The 19590-nt window shown below is 39.2% G+C and overlaps 1 protein-coding gene across 4 annotated transcripts in view; it reads right to left on the bottom strand.

Moving 5' to 3' along the window:
• LOC122815561 (DENN domain-containing protein 5B-like) overlaps window positions 1–19590 on the bottom strand; it is a 1792502-nt gene that overhangs the window by 1013517 nt on the left and 759395 nt on the right. For all 4 annotated transcript variants that reach the window (XM_044088154.1, XM_044088155.1, XM_044088156.1 and 1 more), the window contains exon 2: window positions 7471–7536. In XM_044088154.1, coding sequence (XP_043944089.1) covers window positions 7471–7536 — 66 coding nt within the window. The remainder of the gene's footprint in view (window positions 1–7470; window positions 7537–19590) is intronic.

Here is a 19590-nt window from a genome sequence, read left to right as displayed (position 1 = left end):
TTAACCCCCAGTAACATGCAAGTGTCCACCTGCAAAGCATCATACTGGTCTGATTGGGACAGCCATTTTCCTCTCCCTAGAATGTGCAAGCTGTCATACACCACTCAATCCTATCCTTCATGGTGGCAAAAGCACTCCCCTTAAAAAAAAAAAAAAAGAAAAAGAAAAAGAGTGCACATCTAAGCTGGCCTTCAATGTCTTACTTTATGTATCTGAAGTTCTGAATAATCTAAGATGCCTTTTGGGTACAGCACTGATTTTTTTAAAGTTGTTGCGTTTAAACGAAAAAGGTTTAGAATGTTGCACATCAAGAGTGTTTCAGTAGTACAGCTAATGGTGATTAAACAGGATTTTAACAGCAGTCTAATTTCTCAGGGATTTTAACATTTGTTGCATCTTGCCTGAAGCAAGGTACACATGTATAATATAGTCATGCATAAGTACATACACACACACACACACACATATAAATATATGCAGTATCTGTAAAGAAAAGGCAAAAAATGTGGGCATGTTTGGCTGTGTGCACTAAAAGGTGAACTGTAAATATGTCTAATGCTGGGGATCCTAGAAACCAAGATGTGCGTTTCTGAACAGTTTGATCACATTTCATCTGCAGCAAAACTACTAAGAACAATGCATCTAAAAGGACTGTCAGATGTGCAACAGCCTACAGACAGTGCAAAGGAAGTGCAAAATAATGCATCTAGTTAATCAAAAAACTTTGGGGACTCTACAAACACTGATGCTATATTAACAGCATGGAAAAGGACACAGATATTATTATAAATACCACATGGTAAAACTGGGTAATCAGTGTGAGGAGACAATAATGAAAACTGTGTGTGTGTGCTGGAGGAAGGGTTCCTGAAGACAAAGTAAGCATTGAGCAGCATTAAGAGCAAAGAAGGAGACTCTACTGATTCTGTACTGATGCAACTTTTGGGAGCACATTTGAAGAACTGTGTATAGTTCTGGAGACTCCACACATGCAAAGGCTCTGACAGAATGCAGGCTATAAAAGCAGGGTAACAGCAACTGTGTAAGGTCTTCATGAGATGATGCATCAAAAGACACAAAAGGAACTTTATAAGTGTTCTGCAAAACAATCCAGATATAGGAGACAGGAAAGACTCATTCAAGTTCCTCATAAGAGTTACCATACATACGTACTTGTGTACAAGTATCCGTGGTGGTGCAGCGGTAGCATTGTTGCCTCACAGCAAGAGCTTCTCCCGTTCGATTCTCGGCTGGAGTGCGGGGAGTGCCTTCTGTGTGGAGTCTGTATGTCCTCCCCGTGGTTGGGTGGGCATTCGAAAGACATGTGTAAATGAGCATTCCTTCGTTGAAGGTTGAACATCGAGTTGGCACCTCAGCGTTCGTGAAAATCTACTGCCAATCATTAGTGGACCGGAGTTCCGCTGTGGCGACCCCTAACCAGGAAAAGCCGAAAGACAACAACAACATACTTGTGTACAAGTCAAAGCATTTATGCCAAAAAAGTTGGCTATAAAACCTGGGTTGACTAAAATGTGGAGTAGACAATTATTAATGCTTGCTGAACTGCACTGTGTGCACAGTCTTCCATCCCCCCCTCCTCAAAACATACTTGTACCTGCCTTTTTGAGATCACCTCCATATTCACTAAGACAGCAAAAGAAATAATAGTCATGGTTTTGTGTTGCAGGTGTTATTCATAGCCACACCTTTCACCTTCTTCTATAATTTTATATCTATATTCATCATGCCAGTTATATATAATGCACAAACTGCACACAGTTATAAGGTAACCAACTTTAAAATAAAACAAAAAATAAATAGGCTTGCCCTTCATTTTTATCAACACACTGACTGTTTTTTTTTTTTTTTTGTATTAAAACATTGTTATAAAAATTACATTTTGTGAGTTATAGAGAACACTGATATTTTGATAGTACTGGTTTCACTGTGGGGTTCATTAACCAAACTCTATAAAACACAAGCGCCTGTGGGATGCTGGTCAATATGCACAGAGATATAGCCAACAAAAAGTGTGAGGTGCAGGTACCACTAATTTCAACGACTGGTTTGATATGCCATGTCATTCAATAGGGGGCCCAGTATGGGTCAGCTTCCACGGAGATTGTCAATAGATCCATCTGTTTTACCAGACATGGCTTATACCTCTCACTTCAGGGTTTTCACATACTGAAAGACATTGTCTATCCCCATAGTGCCCTTTTCTTAGGCACAGTCCATCTCCTGGACTGTCCAACCTACCACATTCAAATCAGGCCTGTATAAATTTGGCACTGTTCAATGCTACAAGTTTGAACAAAAATGCCTGAACTTGAGGCATTCCTGACTCTTGAGCACATACGCATTTGTACTGCTAATGAAACATAGTTCCAGTGTAATAAAACTCCCCTCTACATATGGGTTCAGTGCCTATTACTTATTCATATCCTACAGTGAGGAAGGAGGAGTATCTGGTGAGGATGCATCTGTTATTTAAGTGCCATTCCATAACCTTGTATCATATCAAGCAAGATAATTACCATGACCTCCTACACATCATAGTCTTGTCTTGACTCTAATTATTGTATCACTGCTAACTATAGAACCCATTTCTCTGTCTTTCACTGTCCATGACACTTAACTCAGCAAATTAAAGTCCCTTAACTACTGAACCCAACACCATCTTCTTGGCTGTTGCCGAGGTGGGGGGATGCTTCAACCACCCATCCACTAACTGGTGAACATACACCACAAACACCAAATAAGCACAATGGTTTCTTAACTTCATTAAATTTCAGTTCCATCAACCTTCTGGTATCCTCTCCTACTAAGGGAGCCAACCTCTTTGAGCTGATCAGTAACAGTGCCAATCTGCTCCACACCTAAAGTCTTCCCCTCCATAATCAAATCCTGTCACCATACTATCACTTTTCCCGGACAACCCAGCCTAAGACCGCACCTAGGTACCGACTGCACTCACAGATTACTCTCCAATGTATGCCTCCTAGCACTCTCAGACAAACTAAAGAAATTCAAAGGGCCTCCTTTGACCTCATATTAGCTACATACACCATTGACTGCTACATCCACCTCCTGTACTAAAGCCTCTACTGCAATCCAGCACAAAAATAATGGAAACGGAAGAATAAGCCCCTATGGTGGAACACTGGTATAAACAAACTCTAAATCAAAAGAAAAAAAGAACTTCTCACACTAAGTATTAAACTCAAATCCCCCCAATTATATGAGTGTTCTCGCAAACAACTCTGGTATAAGATCAAAGCTTGCAAAACTGCTGCTTTCTCTAAAGACCATCATAGAGCACTTAAAATTATGTTAAGAATTGCACAAATAATACACACAGCTTATATGTTCATAGATTCATAGGTTGGTACTAGACTATCAGCCATAACAATTCCCTGGCTATTTCTTCCCACACTATTTACTTCCCTGGACCCCTGTCTAGCAGGGCGACTGGGTGAATTTCCTTTCTCCCACCCAATCATCAAGGTTCCTTTTGAAGAGGGCCAAAGAGGCACTCTGCTTGACATGTATGGGCAATCTATTCCAGAGTCTGGGGAGTCTCAAATGTCACCACCTATTCCAGCCCTGAGAATATATGGACATACAGTAGCTAACACACTCGCTAACAAATTTAGTTCCAATTTTTTTTTTCCTGCTCCCGCCTTCCTGCATTCCCCACCTTAACACTCAGCCCCTGCCACCGACTGAAATTACTTCTGTGCAACTTGTAAATGCCCCTTCTAAAACAAAAAATGCTAGCTCTTTGGGTCCTGAAAACATACCAGGCCATCTCCTAATCAGTACCAAACACAGTCTTGCAAACTCTTTTATAAACCTATTCAATCTCAGTCTCAAACTCTTCAATGCATAAGAGCTGGACAATGAGAGAACAGGCACAGAGATACCCTTCCACAAAGGCGGCCTAATCGCTGACAATGGGAACTACAGACCAGTTTGTCCTACCAGGACTGTTTGTGCTGTGAACATGTCATTGTAGAACTTATAAATAATTAAACAAACAGGTAGCCGACAAATCTTTGACCCATACCAGTCTGACTTCAAGAAAGGTAGGCCCTGTCTACTAAACCTGGTGGAGTTCTTTGAGAAAGTACTAAAGCATTGGATAATGGACAGATGGCACCCACTGCATACCTGCACCTGGTTAAGGCCTTTCAGGCCTATGATACTAGCCCTCATTTATGTAATGTACCTCTACTATTACTTCATCCCACCCAAAACAATCCCTCCCCTACCAAAAACTAATTTTCTCTCTAATATCTATCGTACTATACTCTCCAATCTCAAACATACTACTACCCTCTCCATGCATAACATTTTCCTAACCTACTAATGGCTAGTAGCTATACATTTTGAAATGTTAAACCTACAATTGAGTTTATAACAAAAATATTCACTTTATGTAAATGTTGAAATTTCTGTATTGAATTATGTATTTTCATTTTTGTAACATTGTGACAAGCCAATGGCAAATATCATGGAGCTTATCTGTAAATGTTTAACTAGCTGTATGAACTATGTCCTTTTGTAACATGTGAAATGTAACTTGCAATTATTGTGGAGCTTTTCTCCCCAGACCTTCACTGAAAACGGGCTCTTCATGGCCCAGTGAACTTCCCTGATCATCAAACTTAAATAAAATAAAATAAATAAATAAATAATACCAATAAGCTCATCCAATAAAACATTGAATCCTACATAATCCACTGGAGAACTGGTTCATAGACAAAACTCATACAGTTAAATTCTCCTTAAAGGTTGGTTACAAATAGTGTCCAGCAAGGTTTCACACTGTGTTTACTCGTTTTCAGCACTTACTTTGCTGATGTCCAAGCAGACATCATGAATCTCATCTTAAAAAGTTTGTGGGAGACTGCAAACATAATGTGGTCATTGACTCTGTGGTAGCTCCTTATATCCTACAAGACACACTAGCTCATACTATTTCCTGGTGTCAAAGCCATGGACTAAAGCTAAATGCAAAAAAAAATGGTATCTCAGTCTTTTGGAAGTATATACACCCTGCACCTACCACACAGAGGACACGGTCCCAAAGTTAACACTGACGTTACAGACCTTGGCATATTCATGGACAATAAACTCCCCTTTGGCTGCCACACATCTATAGTTAGGGACCTCAAAGATTCTTCAGAAAAAAAATGATCAGGGATGAGCTGTTTAAACTACACAGAGGGGACACACAAGCTCTATTCTTGTGTTTTGCTCACCTACAGACTATTACATAGCAACTGTAGTGTGGCTTGGAGGGTACCAACTGATCAGTCCTGATATCACATGTATTCAAAAATCTAGCATACCAATAACACCCACTTCAATGACCTAAACCTACATCAGAGTATTAACAGAATGTATTGGTAGGTTAGATTTTGCTTCCAAAAGATCCCCTACCTACAGGAAGAATTTTCACTCCAAGTCAAATAAAGTAGTGCTTAATTATTTTTAAAGCGAATACTATCAAGTGGATTAAAATCAGTCAATTTACCCCAGGGATGCCCACATGGGCTATTACAGAAATGAGATGAAATAAGTGGGAAAGGCACTGGCTAGGTACTAAAAGTCTACATACCACAACAGTGTTAGTGATGCAATAGGAGGTAAGACAATCGCCTCTGATGCAGAAGGCTGCAGGTTCTGTTCCCAGACTAGAGAGATGTATTGCTGACACTGCAGCATAAAAGAGCGCTACACTCCTAAGTGTGTAGTCCTTCAGATGAGACATTAAACAGAGGTACCCATCTGCTTAAGTCAGGTAGATATAAAAGATCCCAAAGCACCTCTTAAAAAGAGATGGGGAAGTTCCCCAATGTTGTTGTTGTTTGTCTTTCAGCTTTTCCCGGTTAGAGGTCGCCACAGTGGAACTCCGGTCCCCTAATGATTGGCAGTAGATTTTCACGAACACTGAGGTGCCAGCTCGACGTCCAACCTTCAGCTAAGGCACGCCCATTTACGCATGTCCCGGAGGACATGCAGACTCCACACAGAAGGCACTCCCTGCACTCCAGCCGAGAATCGAACGGGAGAACCTCTTGCTGTGAGGCAACAACCCTACCGCTGCACCACCGCTGCCAAATTTCCCCTAGTAATACAAGGACTACCTTGGGTCTCCCCCTGAAAAGAGGCTAATAGCCCTGTGGAACTAACACAATCAACAAAGGATGAATAAATAAAATGTCTAGTATAAATCTTATGAACCATCCTGCAGGACATCAGTGAGGTCTCAAAGAATGATGTCACGGATACTGGGGGGAGGGGTGTTCTGTAAGTTATAAGACAAGGCTGAGGCAGATCAAGAGGATAAAAAGAATAGAACCAGAACAAAATGTCATCCCCAGCAGAGATTGAAGAACCTCAACATGCATAAACTGGAGAAGAGATAATAGACAGGGATATGCAACAGAAGCCTTCACATTTCTCAAAGACACACATTACGTAAATAAGAGTAGAATTTTGTGTGTGTGACATCAGGAAGTAATTCTTTAAGACAAAGGTGGTAGCTACTTGGAAAAACTCAACAAAAAACAAGATTATACTACATTCTGATGATTATAATTAATTTCAGAGTTTTTGTCGCAATTTAATTTCATCACAGTTTAAAGAAAGTGCATTGACTTTTATACTGCAAGCTAGTGGTATACTACATTTTTTTTTTGTTGTTTTTACTTTTCTTCACTGTTGTGCAACAGTGGAGTTGGTATACATTTATAACGGAGTTGGGAAATGCAAAGGGTTGGTCTACCTACAAACATTTTTTTTTCTTTTTTTTTTAATACTTTTTTTTTAACATTTTCGTTATGCTTCTCATTGAAAAGAAAAAAAATTAAGTGTAACTCTACGGAGGGTATCTTGGTCAAAACATAGGTAAACCCAAAATCACAGTAGATGCATTTTCATAAGCAGGCAAAGAAGCAAAGCCGTATAGTTCGAAATAGAAGGATTTTGGTTTAGCAGGAACTGTGGGCTGTGCACTTCCCTTAAAAAAAGGGAAGAATGGAAAAGCTCCATGGTCATTATTCACAAAGCCTGCATTTCATCCAGCAGTTCTCAAATTGAAACAAGCCCAACAGAAACTGAAAATATACTGCATGAATGAAGAGGTGTGAAAAAAATTAAATTCAAATACAAGAATATACACATCTACTGTGCTATCATAGCCCTACCTGTTACAGTTGTATAAAACACTGTTTGAATGATAAAAACAGACAACTTCTAATACATGAAATTATACCCACAAGCTAAAAAGAAAACATTCCGGTAAAACAACACTCAAAACACATAGACATATTAGAGAAATGAGCTATGTGGTTAGCTAGTCATTTCCATTTTATAAAATGAATAACTTCTAGAGAAAATAAAGGTAACGCAGTAAAGAAATACAGGACAGAGATGATTACCACAACCTATTTTCTTTACCTGAGGCTTGGTTCGTGGTACTGTGACTCCTACCATGTAGGTCAGCTTCAAGCCATCGGTACAGTGCTACATAAAATAAACAGAAACAAAAAGGTATGGATAAACAAACACATGAAAACAAAACAGAAATGGTATGAATAATGATAAAAAATAAACAAACATAAAACAGCACAAAATAAACAAACATAAAGCAACAACTGTTTCAGCCACACAATGCATCACCCCACAGAAGATCAGTGTGTGACAAAAACTTGTAAATAAACAGAATTAAATTATGACAAAAATGATAAAATAAATGCATGAGTCATGTCAAAGCACGTCCTGTGGTGATACAATTAATTACACTTTAAAGGATTACTGATACCAGTCTCAGCACAACACAATGAAGCAGTGTATTTAAAAACCTGCATATTGCAGACATTAAGGAAAAATCTTAGCACAGACTTGAAAACTTTGCATATTTTTGCACATCCATTAAGATGATGCTGAAATATCAAACATACTAGTGGGAAAACAGGGATGTTTGTTCCCCTGAGCATGGTTGTTCTGCCATCCACCAAAAGGATGCTACTTCGTGTCACTACACTGTGCAACAGACTATCAGAAGGGATCAAGTGTACAGGTACAGAGGATGTGGAAATTAAAGATCTGGTTCATAAACAAATAGCCTTAAATATACTGACAATATGAACAACTTGCATAAAACTGTCTACCTAGCCATCCACCATTTTAGATATTTCTGTATCTATAGTTTATTTCATTATGGACTTTGTGACTACAAACAACATATCGAGTTGTAGTAATTTCCAGGGGTGACCTGAGGGCTGGACAAAATACCTCATATGAGTTGCAGCATAACACAATGTTAGGTAACACAAACAAACAGAAAACAATGCACATAACAGTGAACACAAGCAACAAAGTTATTGTAGACAAACAGTACATAAGAATAAACAAAATAACAATGGCAGTGAAATGTAGTCAGCTATTGACTACACAACCTGGTAAGCACTAAACATTGTGTGGAGAAACTACAGGGGATCTTAATGCTCAAACAGACTGCAGCACAGTGAGGAAGTACATATGTAGAAAGTGAGAAGTAAGAATCTTAAATCATAGCATGTTAGTTACATTTTATTTGATATCAAAAGCCTATGAAATTTGTGGATATGAGGATTAAGAAAACAAGAAAGGAAGACACTGAAGATGGATATCTAAAACATTTCCCTAAAGACAGTCCAAGTATTAATTGTTCTTCAGAATTCAGAATACATAACTGAATGTATACGTGCTGGTACAGTTCAGATAACAGGATGGTGGTTTAAAGACAGCAAAACCAAAACTACTTTTCAAGAGATTACACAAGTGTTACCTGATTACACTACTTGGATCATTCTTAACAGTATATTTCAATTTTTATATCTTGCAATTGACGGTTAACATTTGCTGTACTGCACTGTATTGTATGACAACTTATACAATTATTAACTGTGGAGCTTTTCTCCTTGGGGTCTGCTGAAAAGGGGCCTGTCATGGCCCAGTCACACTTTTCTGGTCAATAAATGCTAATAAATAACCAAATAAATGCGAGTGTAGATAGACAAACTAAAATAAATGCACATAGCTTCAAGTTCCAAAGGTCTGGTGATATCCTTAATAAGGTTTACTGTACACACACTACAACTTATCCATAAGCAGAAGTGCCAAGAAACGGTGACAACTGGCAGCACAAGGACAGCAAGCAGCAACTGCAGTAAAGCTAAATAAAGCCTAAATAAAATACCTCTCACCAAAATATAACCCTATATATTATGGTAGAATATAAAACATGCAAGTACTGAGGACTAGGCTTCAGGACGACTAATTGTTTAGCTGCTTCCTTTACGTAGGACCTACATGCCATTATCAGAAGTGGTTCCCCTCATAATCAAACAATAAGCAATGTTACCAAAAAGTTGTCAAAGTTTTTATAGGATATTACAGCACTGGATATACTACTGGATTAATATATACTCCAGACTGTGTGACTGTTGCTCGCTGTCATCAATACTGTTCAGTGCACAGCAGGATGTACAGTGGTCAAGTCTCACTTAAGCTCAATGCCAAAAAGTGAATTGTCATTCCCTTTGGGAAAAATTCGGTGCCCATGAACTACCACAGAGGTGGTAGTCCACTAAACACTGAAGGTGTGATAAAAGACCTGGGGACACAGGTTGACAGCAACCTCTCCTTTGATAACCACAATGCCACTGTAGTCAGAAAGTCCTTCTATGTGGCACATCTCATTACAAAAGGTTTCCCATCCAGGAAGAAAGAGGTCATAATCCCTCTCTACTTGTCCCTCATTAGACCTATTATAGAATATAACACCTCTCATTTGGTATGTACCTCACTAGACACCTACAACAACTGGAAAGGTCACAAAAATACCTCATTAAGAGGATCTTAGGCCTTAGACACATGCCCTATACGGACAGATTCAAAAAACTCCAGCTATACTCTGTCTCTTTCCGCGTACTTAGAAGTGATCTCTGGTTGACCTAGAAAGTCACGTCAGACCCAGAGCTATTAGACATGCTATACCTAAAGAAATCACAATCCCTCCATGCCACACACTTCAGGGACCTCAACCTCATTACCACAATCAACAGAACATGCTAGAGGGACAGGTTCCTAACCGAGAGACTTCGCATACATAGTATTTAAAATACCCCAGTTTACAGATTATGAGGAATTAATCTATTTAATCGTGGTACTACATTACACCTGAACAGGGGGATTTACCAACATGGCCTACCATGCATGAGAGCTGTAAGATGGGTCTTGCCTGGATTGAGATAGTATGTGCAGGATACACGAACAAAATGTTGTGTATAACAACATGCAGTTTATGTACATCTAGGGGAAATGTGTGCATCCTATGTACCCACCAGTAAACACAGTGCTTGAAATGCAGTGAGATATGGAACTCCGCATAAAGCGTAAAGCAAAGCAGGTCACAGTTACTGCAGATGTGCGTGGTAATTGAGGTTATAAGTACAGCTGCAGAATGACACACAGCCAGCCATGTTTGTGTAACAGACTCTATGCACAAAACAACTGTTACACTACCCATGGGATACCTGGCACTCTGTAATGGGCCAAGAAATCCCTGCATGTAGCTTATAACCCACTCATGCCCATTCAGTACCATCTACAGATCATTACGGATTGGTCATCTGTGAGATGATGTCAACTGTGCAGCTATGTTTTAAGGCCCAGTTTGCTTTTCATAAAGCAATATCACTGAAACTCTCTCTCTCTCTTTCGGCAAATTCTTCCAATTTTATGTTTTCCGCAGCCTGTGGATGTCTGCCCACAGACTCGGTAGAGCTGTAAGTATACAGTCAAAACATGTGTCTGTGTTTTTATTTTGACAGGGGTGACTGTCTTGTAGATTGGACAGCTTTGTATTAAAAAAGACAGAGAACGTGCATCCTTTTTCTGTTCTGGCTAAAGACACTGCACACTGCAATCTCATGTAAGGTGACACCTTTAACACTCAGTACAGTTAACTCTGAATTGCATTGAGTCTGACTTATGTACTCTTACTATTTGCAAAACTTCTAAACATTATAGGCAAACTTGGTATGCTGCAACACAGGCTGGATAGAGCTCTGGAACACTTAATGCTTTTGAGCTTTACTGTTTTATAAAATGTATTTTGGGGTTTTCCTTTGCATTTCCTGATGCTAACCTACGTGCTACATTATAATATGCCTATTAATCTCTCTCTCCCCTAATATGTTCTGAGAAGACCTTTTGTTTATATTTTCTCTTTTCATACATTTCTCATTAAGGTAAAATGAAATGTGAAGAGTGAAGAGCATGCCATGCACACACACACACACACACACACACACACACACACACACACACACACACATCAAAGCCTTACCTCTCTACATTTATTCTTTTCATAAATTTGAAAAAATACTAACCTTTCTCAAGCATGTCAAACTGTGCTTTAAAAATACGTCTTGATCCACAAATATGTCTCTAGCCTCTAGTAACAATTTTGCTATGACACTAGTTCATTTGCGTCTGTTAATGCTGAAGTATAACATATTGCATTTCTTAACAAGGAAAATGTTTAGCTTGGCTCACCCAGGTGTTAAGATGGTATGAAGAGAACAGATATGGCAACTAGCAGAAACGGAACTTCCAATTTTCTAACAGTCAGTAAATGTGATAATCTAGTGTTAGAATAACTAGGAAACAAAGTTATAGCTATATCAACCACTAAGGGACCCACTGTAAAATCCCTGCAGTAATCCACTAGCACGTTTTTAGCTCTTACTTCATATTTATTAATCATAACCTGAGACACATGACAAATAAGAATTTATACTTGTATTAATCAAGACAGATATTCATTAGAGGGAAAGTACTGAATGGTTTGCAGATATGAAAATACACCAACACACCATTCGCCCCTGCATATGTTACTTAAGTTAACTCACAATCATTCACTGAGGAACTCATCCAGAAATAGTTCAGCCAATAACAAATTAGGTACTATCTTTTAGATCTTGTTATCCGTTATATGTTACATACACTTAAAAAAAGTGTATAAACTAAAGTAATTGGTTTATAATTAGCTGGTACTTTAATGTTGTCTTTCTTATTTTTAGATGTTATGACTGCTAATGCTTAATGCATATTTAAAGTGTATACATTGTCCATTTTATGCACAATGTATACACTTTAAATATGCATTAAACATTTTAATTCCAAATGCAGTGTGTCAGGACTGTTAGTTAAAATATTGTTGGGATGAGATCAAGCTTAGGACTGGAATTCTTGTTTAATATATTAATGGTAATAATGACATCTTTACCATCTATTGTTGGAAATGCTATGGTCTCATCTACAGGACTAGAACACAGTCATCACCTCCAGTTCAGCTTCTCTCTAATAGGCAGCACAGGCAACTCTTTCTTATTGTTTCTTTGTCTTTTTTCGTAGCTGTAGTAGCAGGACACAGCTCACAGCAAGTGCATGCCACTGGTAGGTCTACTGTTAGTATTAGATCACAGCAACTCTGCATCATAAAATTCAAGTAAAGCAAGCTCATGCTACACTAAACTACAATACTTTAAGGTAAAAGGCAGTCTAAGAATAATAAAAAAAAAAAAAAATATATATATATATATATATATATATATATATATATATATATATATATATATATGTGTTTACTGTAGTTCTCGGAGTGGGCCTTCAATTATCATGGTTTCCTGGCTTTCAAGTTGGTATTGACTGCAATAAGAAAACATCAGGGAATCTTGTTTTATGAAAGGTAGCTTCGATCACAATAAGACATCTGAACTGTACACAAACTATAATGTGGCTATGGTGGATACAGGGCAGGGTAGTCTGCAAGAAAGGACCAATGCCTCTGTTTGTAACTATTACTCATTTTACTTTGAATGTAGGAAAGGTACAACAGAAAAACTGGGTAATGCACCATTTTGTTTGGTTCCAATGACCTTTTTTGTAACCACTGGCTCTTACTGAAGTGCACACATCATCATTTGAGTTTGAGACCAGTACTTTTAGACTTTTTTTTGTCACTGGTTTTTGGTATCAAAGCTAAGCTATTTTTTACAATGATCTGTTGTATCCTCCCTTGTGTTGCTATTTCATGCTATACTTTAACATGTTTTGCTTTAGACTGTGTTTTCATTTTATTATACATTTTCTACTGTTCCATTTGCAATTATTTGTATTCTTTCCTAAGGTTTAAGTTTGGTTTGAGACTCATGAGAAGATTGACGTAACACTTTCCAAGAAATTCCATTGTTTTCCTTATACTCTATGCAACTTATTGGTTAGTATTTCTGCAACAAACATAGGGACATTAACAATTTTACAAATGAGGCAAGAATAGTAAGTTTCTGATCAATATGACTTAGATCTACTGATATTCAGCTTAATCAATAAGGTAGAATGATCAGATGAATAAATAGGAGCTGATGATATAGCTAATTAGAAAATACTGAAAAGTCTAAGAAAATAAATGTCATATGCTGCCAGATTGAAGAAACTCCAGCTCTATGCTCAGAGGTGACATGAGGCCATGTCCAACCCGAATTAATGGACATGCTCCACCTCAAAAATCCAAATCCACCAAAACCACTAGAAAAGCTTAAACCTTAGCACGGATATAAATAGGAGCTGGAGGGATAGATTTATCACTGGAGAATGCTGTGGAATAAAATCCCGGTCCATGGGCTCTGTTCAACAGAAATCTTGACCTGTGGATAATCATCTCTGTGTCACTGCTGGACAGAGGCACAACAAACTAATTGGCACAGTATTTTTTCATATAAGGGGTGGCGTAAGCCACAAAACTTTGGGCTAGGCTTATAAATGCCTTAGGGCAGTTAGCCTAGTATAAACCTATGAACCTATAATGATTGGCAGTAGATTTTATCGAAACGCTGAGGTGCCAGCTCAATGCCCAGCCTTCAACGAAGGCATGCCCATTTACACACGCATGTCTTTCGAACGCTACCCAACCGCGGGGAGGACATGCAGACTCCACACAGAAGGCACTCCCAAGCCAAGCCGAAAGTTGAACGGGAGAACCTCTTGCTGTGAGGTAACAACGCTACTGCCGTGCCACTGCGGCATCTCAATTAATTTACTTGTTAGAAAAGCGGCAGAATTAAGTCAAAATGTTTGACTGATGTAAATTCTTACTCTGGCTCAGGTGAATATTGCTTAATTCCTACTGTATGTTATTCTGTTTAAAATATACCAGCATAACTGTGCTGTTTGCATGCAATAATTGTTTAAGTTCTATAAAAGATATGTTACTTTAACAAGAATCTAAGCTAGCTGAGTTATAACATATTACCAGGTTTATTTTAATTTTTTGTTTACATACTACATTCACATAAACAATTTGACTGAGTAATACATTTATGTACATGCAATTCCAGATGTTTATTACAAGAGTAGGTATTCCTCCCTGCCGAATGCCTAGTTTGTTTGTCTTTTCGGCTTTTCCCGGTTAGGGGTCGCCACAGTGGAACTCCAGTCTGCTAATGATCGGCAGTAGATTTTTATGGTGCCGAGTTGCCAGCCCAATGCCCAACCTTCAGGGAAGGCACACCCATTCACGCATGTCTTTCGGAGGCCACTCAACCACAGGGAGGACATGCAGACTCCACACAGAAGGCTCTCCAGCCGAGAATCGAACAGGAGAGCCTCTTGATGTGAGGCAACAATGCTACCGCTGTACCAACATGGCTAACACCTCCCTGCCGAATGCCTAGTCCTAGTCTAAAATCACACACTAACATGGGAAGTCATTTATCTACTGAAAGGTTACCCATCAATATTCATTTACAACTACTACTCTAATGTTTTCTTTCTCTAAACTAGTCTTCGATAATCTACTTTTACTCCCTACACTTCTTGTATTTTATAAAGTAATGCAGTTTACAATTAGTAGTGTTGCCGTCACATCTGGGAGTGTTTAATGTATGCAATTTTCTAAGTGAACTAAATAAAATGGTTTACAGATGTAGCCATCACTTCAAGTATAAATTTACTCCCAACTTCTCAGAATGGATTTTGCAGGTTTTATTTGCATTGAATTCGTCATTAATATTTTATACTCCCTACATACTGTTTATCGCACTATTGTTCAGCACAGCACTGATTTACTAATGAAAAAAATCACTACATTTGATTTGCTGCAGTACTTGAGAGCCTTAGTAGGTAAAACATCAGCTATTTCACAGTTAAAAATTAAGGAATGTGCCAAGTTACCCAAACTACTTTGCATTTAACATTTACATTTGTAATTCAGCAGGATGGCACAGTAAAGCAGTGGGTAGTGTTGTCACCTCATAGCAAGAGATTCTCTAGTTCGATTCTTGGATGAGGTGCCATCTGTACAAACTCTGCATTTACTCCCTATGTTTGCATGAGTTTTCTCTGGGTACTCCAGTTTGTTCCCACATTCCACAGACATGTAGTAGGTGGATTAGGCACTCTAAATTGGCCATAGAGGTGAGTGTGCACATTTTTCCGCGGTATGGAAGGACAACCACGGCAGGGACAGCCACCCAGTTGTGTGAACACTGGCTCTAGATGATTGCTACTGTATAACTGAAACCCCAACCCCATGTGCAAAAATCAGAAAAAGGGGCTGTCGATAGATAGATGGTTCTGTAATTTCTACAGGTATTAGTTTGACTAACTATAACTCTCCTGAGGTACTGGAACAATATCAATTCAAATCTGAGTTACTGGAACAATATCTATCCCACCATCAATGTAAGGCAGTAAATGTCACACTGGAAGGAAATGTATTGGAATACAGACAAGTCTTGCATACAGAAGTGTTTTGTTTATTTGTCCAATTGTTACATCCCATCCAAAGTTAAAAGCATGCCTTTAACAGGTCATTCCATATGGGTAGTATAATTTACACTCCTGTGACTAAAAGTACAAGAATGTTATACATAGTTTCAAATTAAAATCACCTGTGAAACAAAGTACTGACCTACGAAATAAAACAACTAAAAAGATAAGAAGTCTGATTTCCATTAACATTACACCAACTCTTCCATTTTAACGTTACTTAAGGGCACACAAATCCTCAAAGCAAAGGCAGAATGTCAGTGACTTATGTTGTTACCTAACTTGTAACATGCAACTCTGATTCAAATACATTCATTGCCAGGAGCTGGAACTGTTCAGATTTTTTATCCACTGAGAAAATTGAGCAAGCCTGAGCATCCCTGTACCATATTCCACTCTCATCTTGAAGGCTTTCCTACACACATTTATTTTATCTACACAAGGAGAGTAGAAGCTGTTGTGCAGCTATCAAAGCACAGATGGAGAGCACTTCAGCATTTTTGTTGGGTCTATGTTAACTATTCGAACATCCAAAATGTCGAACGTTATATGGTCGACACCAAATGTTCGACATATGAATGTTCAAATATCAAATAAAAAATGAATAAAAAAAGAAAAACACACCTTAGCAAGCCCCCCTGCACCTCCCACACCCCTCTACTTAAATATACTAACTCCGAGACCGCACTTCAGTGCAGAAAAGGGAAATTCTCCCTATCTTTGCACCGTACGGCGCCATTGAAAGTCAATCTTCAAACACTTGAAATTTCGACCGTTTCATCTCGACCATGTAACATTCGAAATTTTAAGCATTCGATGAACTGACATAGACCTATTTTGTCAAAGTATCCGCTCTTCACCTCATGTGGGCCAACATTTTGTGCATGTTTACACATGTTATACTTCATTAATTCAGAACAATCTTTTTCTACACACACACACACACACACACACACACACACACACACACACACACACACACACACACACACACACACTCCACTATTAAAAGTAACCACATCCTTCAAAGCTAATACTTTGGTATGGGTTGTTCTGGTCTGTATGAATATTATAACAAATGCAGATAATGAATCTGAACTGACAAAAATTAAAATTGTCAATGAATACATATGCCATACTCTGCAGCTACTTGTATAAGCTGCAAAGGTACAGTGGAAAGAGCAGTGAACCTCAAATAGGAACTGCATTGAACTTCCCTAGAGCAACCCTCTTAGTACTGCAGAATGAGACCCTTGTGCTGAATAGGTTCTAATTCACCTGAATACACATTTAACGCCTCTTCTGATCCTGAGCACACCAACGTTTTCACCAATCTACTGTGCAACAAGATGTCTAAATAAAATTGAAGAAAAGATCAGCAATATATGCTTAAGGCAAGCTATTAAAGATGCCAGAAGCCAAGATACCTTTATGATGTATTGATTTTTAAATCTCTTCTGTCACCCCTGGGATTATGGATACTGGCTAAGGGTCTTGCTGCCCCTATAGTGCCTTTTTTAGGCAAGGATCAAATGACAAATTCACCACTGTAACAGAAACAGGCAAGCAAAAACTGAGGGTAAAGCTACTCAATGCTAGAAGTCTAAATCTCAAAATACACTCACTCGAGGCACTCCTTTCAATGGAGAACATCGATATCTGTGCAGCGACTGAGACCTGGTTCAAGGCTCTAGACAGCACACCTGCATTACCAGGCTATAAACTCATACCACACTTTTCAGCCATCTAACCTGGACCAGAACACCAAAGGCGGAGGTGTGTCCATATTCATTAAGGATATCCACACCTCCAGGCTAATTGTGCAGCATTATGCATCCGAGGTTATCCAAGTGCAACTAACTCTGGGCAAAACTGCAATCCGAATTGTAGCTTGCTACAGATCCCCCACCATGCCCTAGGATTCCCACTCCTCTTTTCTTGATATACTGGAAAATATTAGGGGTCAACAAAACACGTTAATAATGGGCGATTTCAACTACCCCATTAACTGGGAAAACTACTCCTGTACCAACTCCTTCGCTCAACGTTTTCTGGAATTCATAAATTTCAATGCCCTGGATCAACTTATCCTCACCCCCACCAGGAGCAACAATATCCTATACCTAGTCAATACAAACATGAGCGACTGGTGTTCTACACCTGTAGTTAATTCCTCATTGGTCAGATCCAACCATAAGCTAATCACCCTAGGGATCTACATCCCGCCCCCACCAACCATTAAGAAAACCATGGTAAAAAATTTCTACAAAGCCAACTTCATGCTTCGTAAGACAGAAGTGGCGAACTTAATGACACCCATGCAGATGGACAATGCAGTTACGACTGCTGAATCCTACACAAATGCACTCTATATAAGCACTTACACGAGTGCATGGATCGTGCTATCCCAAACAGAACCAAGATGCTATCATCCAAAAAAAGGAAGCCAATCTGGTGGTCCCCTGCCATAAACAAAATGTACAACAGAAGTAAGAAAATGTTGCAAAAGAGAGTAAAATCCCATGAGTGCAGGAGTTCCCTGATCAGCCTCAGTAATAAGCTGAGATCCCTTATAAGATCTTCCAAAGCTAACTATGAAAACAAAATCACCACTGATTCTAAGGGCAACCACAAAGCATTCTATAGTTATGTCAAGAATCTCAATGGCAACACCCAGATCTGCTCTGAGTTGCAGCACAACGGCATGAAAATTACAGAACCAACTGATATTGCCAACATCCGAGCAGATAGGTTCAGTGCTAACTTTACCCCCTTAAAGGGCCCATATCTACACAGGAAGAATGTAGAGTCTCTGTAAGCACATCTATGCAGGTAAAAGCTGCACTCTCTAAAACCAAAAATACAGCATCCATGGGACCGGACAACATCCCAGGCTGCGTTTTAGACAAACTTAAAAACGAACTGGCTCCCCACCTAAGCATCATGTTCAATCATAGTCTCACGTCAGGCTTTGTGCCGACTGAATGGCACACAGCAACAGTTATCCCACTCCACAAAGGGGGAGCCACCACTGATCCTGGGAACTATCGCCCTATTAGCTTGACAAGCCTGGTCTGCAATGCCATGGAACTCATCAACAAAGACATTGGTAACCTCCAAACTCTGGACCCCACCCAGTTCAGGAAAGGCAGATCATGCCTTCTGAACCTGATCAACTTATTTGAGACAGTCACCAAAGCTGTAGACGAGGGTAAGGTGGTTCACACAGCCTATCTTGACCTCGCCAAGGCTTTCGACACCATCTCCCATTCTGGAATTATAGCTAAACTCACTAAACTAGGTATATATCCCTACGTCACAAGATGGGTTGCCAACTGGCTCACTGACAGAACCCACACTGTAAAAGTTGCAGACTCCAAATCTGACTTCAAACCAGTGACAAGTGGAGTACCACCGGGTTCAGTCCTGGGACCTCTCCTGTTTGGTATCTACTTCTCTGAAGTACAGGCTAACACAGAAGGCCTCCAGTTAATGAAGTTCACAGATGACTGCAAATTAGGAGCCATAGTCGAGTCCCCAAATGATGTGGACATCCTACAGAAGGGTTTCACTGAGACAGACACCTGGTGTCAGAGGCATGGCCTCAAGCTCAATCCCAAAAAGTGCACTGTCATCCCCTTTGGTAAAAACTCTGTACCCATGAACTACCACATAAACAGCAGTCTACTTAATGCCGAA

This window comes from Protopterus annectens, chromosome 11.part0 (assembly GCF_019279795.1).
Source record: "Protopterus annectens isolate FY-2018-M chromosome 11.part0, PAN1.0, whole genome shotgun sequence".
Lineage (NCBI taxonomy): Eukaryota > Metazoa > Chordata > Ceratodontiformes > Protopteridae > Protopterus > Protopterus annectens.
This window is presented reverse-complemented; position numbering and strand designations above follow the sequence as displayed.